Source organism: Grammomys surdaster, unplaced genomic scaffold (assembly GCF_004785775.1).
Source record: "Grammomys surdaster isolate TR1022 unplaced genomic scaffold, NIH_TR_1.0 125769, whole genome shotgun sequence".
Classification (NCBI taxonomy): domain Eukaryota; kingdom Metazoa; phylum Chordata; class Mammalia; order Rodentia; family Muridae; genus Grammomys; species Grammomys surdaster.
In genome coordinates, this window is record NW_021620600.1 from 995682 (window position 1) to 998361 (window position 2680).

The window sequence follows — 2680 nt, forward strand, 5'->3', positions numbered from 1 at the left end:
TTCTTCCTCTGTGTCCTCTCCTGGACGATACACCCAGGCCTTCAGGAGGGCATTCCCAGCACAGACAGACGTCTTGGGCCCTTCTTCCTCAGCCTCTGCATTCTGACAAGGGTGACCCTGCCCTGACGAGGGTGGCTCTGGCTTGGCTTCTCCCTCCTGCTTAGGCCTCTCTCTAGAGTAGTCCTCCCAGGCTCTGGAGTGGGAGCCTGACGAAGAGCTGGAGGGGTCAGCCTTATTTTCTGTTCCCTCTTCCTCCGTGGCTTGATGTTCTGCCTCCCCTGGGCAACACACAGAAGTGCTGGGTCTGTATCCTGGATCTATGGAAGCAGCAGAGGCTTGGTAAGCCTTCTTCACAGTTTCTCCATCCCCTTCATCCTCAGCTGGACCACCCTCTCCGGGTGATGTGGGATAAGCCTGCTCAGCCACACCCTCTTCTCTAGCCACCACCTCCCCAAGCCTCTTATCAGCCCCTTGCAGGCAAGGGGGCTGCAGTGTAGACAGGCCAGCTGTGTGTTCCATTTCCTGCTCTCTAAGGCCATCTTGTCCTGGCTTCGAATTATAGTCAACATTTAAAAGTCCCCAAGTTTCTGGAGGGGAACTTTTGGCTTCCACATCAAGGCAGAGCCTCTGGGCTGCTTTACTCTGTTCAGGAGATCCACTTTCTTCAGTGTCCCCATGAGGGAGGTGGTTCCCAGAGACAGGGGGAGGCGTCAGGCGAGTGTCAGCCTCTATCTGATCTGCTTCTATGACTGTTTCTGCCAGCCATGCCTCTGGGACTTCAGGGCCCCTTAGGCGGCTCCAGGCCCGACTGAGGAAGCCCATCAGTGGAGACAGGAGGTAGAAGGAGTGGGCGTCTCTCCAGTGCAGGATTTGCTGGGGTCTTGGGTTTGGAGCCATGAGTCTGGCCTAGAAAGGGGGGTATTTGTTTAGAAGTCGCTCTGGTAAACAGTATCAGGCCATAGCACTGAGTCATGCAACACAGTCACGGCAGTGACACGTGAATCCCTGCCTCAAATTCCTAATAACATTGCTCACACCCAACTCCACCACTTGGTTCTCTCGACCCCCAAGTTCTACATCCATAGAACCAAGAACCCACACTCTTAAACCCTTTCCTCAGCCCCAGGCACAGTTCCTAGCCAGCCCTGTTTCAGACCTGTAAGAATCGGGCTTAATGACCTTTCTTCCCTCAAGCTTGTGTTCATGCCCCTAAAACTTCCCCCTGCCTACCTCTTAGATCCAGGACACTACTCCTGGTGTCCTTCCATTAATTGGCTCTATACAGATACTGCCGTTCTAGCATACAGGGCCCCTTCCCTTAAAAGGTATGCGTGGGCTCTCCTCTCTCAGACCAAATAAAGCATCAGGGCTTCAGTGTTTTCCCCAGAACCAGGGACGCTCCTTAGCTTGCCCCCTCAGATTCCATAACTCTCTCTAGCCTCCATGCCGGAGTCCTCCCTCAAAGGCCGCCCATCCTCCACTCACCGGCGGGCTGCACGTCACCCTGGGGGCTGGAGCGCGGGTTCGGGTTGCCAAAAGCTGTCGTGGGTCCGGACTGCTCGCAAAGCCAGTGGGTTCATGTCCTCAGACGTGGGGCTCGGGGACGCGATGTCTCACAGGCTGTAGCAAAGGTTGTCCCGGCAAAGGGATGCGAAGTCGCGCAGGGTCTCGCATGTAATACTCCACAAACTGAGAACTGACTCAACCTGGGCCAACAGCCGCATCGCCGCTCTTATATAGTCAGACGCAGCGCTGTGCTGACGTCACCAGAGAGGCGGGGTTTCGAAAGTCCCTGGGAAAGGTGGAAAGAGAAACACAAGGGTGAACTCGCGGAGTTTCCCGGCTTTGTGAGGTCACGGCGGCTTCCCAGGCGTGTCCTGGGCTCAAAGAGACTTCTGAGCAAGGGCGCGAACTTCATCAGGCAGTCACATGCAGTCCCATTTTCCTTTTTTCTCTCTTTTATTTTATCTGAAAGGCAGGGACTGGTCTCCAGCTCAGTAATCCTCTTGCTACTGTTTCCAGAGTGCTGCGACTAAGGGCATGCATCGCCACTTCCGACTTTTTTCTCCAGGCAGGAATGATTTTGGGGGGTGGGGGGGGAGGGGTTCGAAACAGGATTTTTCTGAGTATCCCTGGCTGTCTTGAACTCACTCTGTAGACCAGGCTGACTACGAACTCAATGATCCGCCTGCCTCTGCCTCCCAAGTGCTGGGATTAAAGGCGTGTGCCACCACGCCCCTGCTAGCAGTGGATTTATTAGAAGACAGAATACCCAATGTTTTAAATTTTTATTTATGTTTTTTTAATGTAGGAGTGCTGTCTGCATTTACACCTGAACAGGGCATCCGGTCTCTATTTAGATGGTTGTGAGCCACCTTGTGGTTACTGAGAATTGAACTCAGGACCTCTGGAAAAGCAGACAGTGCTCTTAACCTGAGCCATCTTACCATCCCTTGTTTGTTTGTTTGCTTGTTTGTTTTTCCAAGACTAGTTCTGGCAGTCATGGAACTCACTTTGTAGACTAGGCTGGCCTTGACCTCACTGAAATCTGATTGCCTCTGCCTCTGGACTCTAGGATTAAAGGCATGCACCACAGGCTGTTTAGATGACTCAGAGATTAAGAACACTGGCTGCTTTTCTACAGCTCCCGGGCAAGAGAGAGGGAGAGAGGGAGGGAGGG

The 2680-nt window shown here is 53.4% G+C and overlaps 1 protein-coding gene across 1 annotated transcript in view; it reads right to left on the reverse strand.

The window, feature by feature from the left end:
* The window catches only part of Ppp1r15a (protein phosphatase 1 regulatory subunit 15A), a 2893-nt gene extending 1200 nt beyond the window's left edge, over positions 1 to 1693 (reverse strand). The window contains 2 exon segments of the mRNA XM_028789020.1: positions 2 to 906; positions 1486 to 1693. Coding sequence (XP_028644853.1) covers positions 2 to 897 — 896 coding nt within the window. The 5' untranslated portion in view covers positions 898 to 906; positions 1486 to 1693.
* Positions 1694 to 2680: the final 987 nt, after the last annotated feature.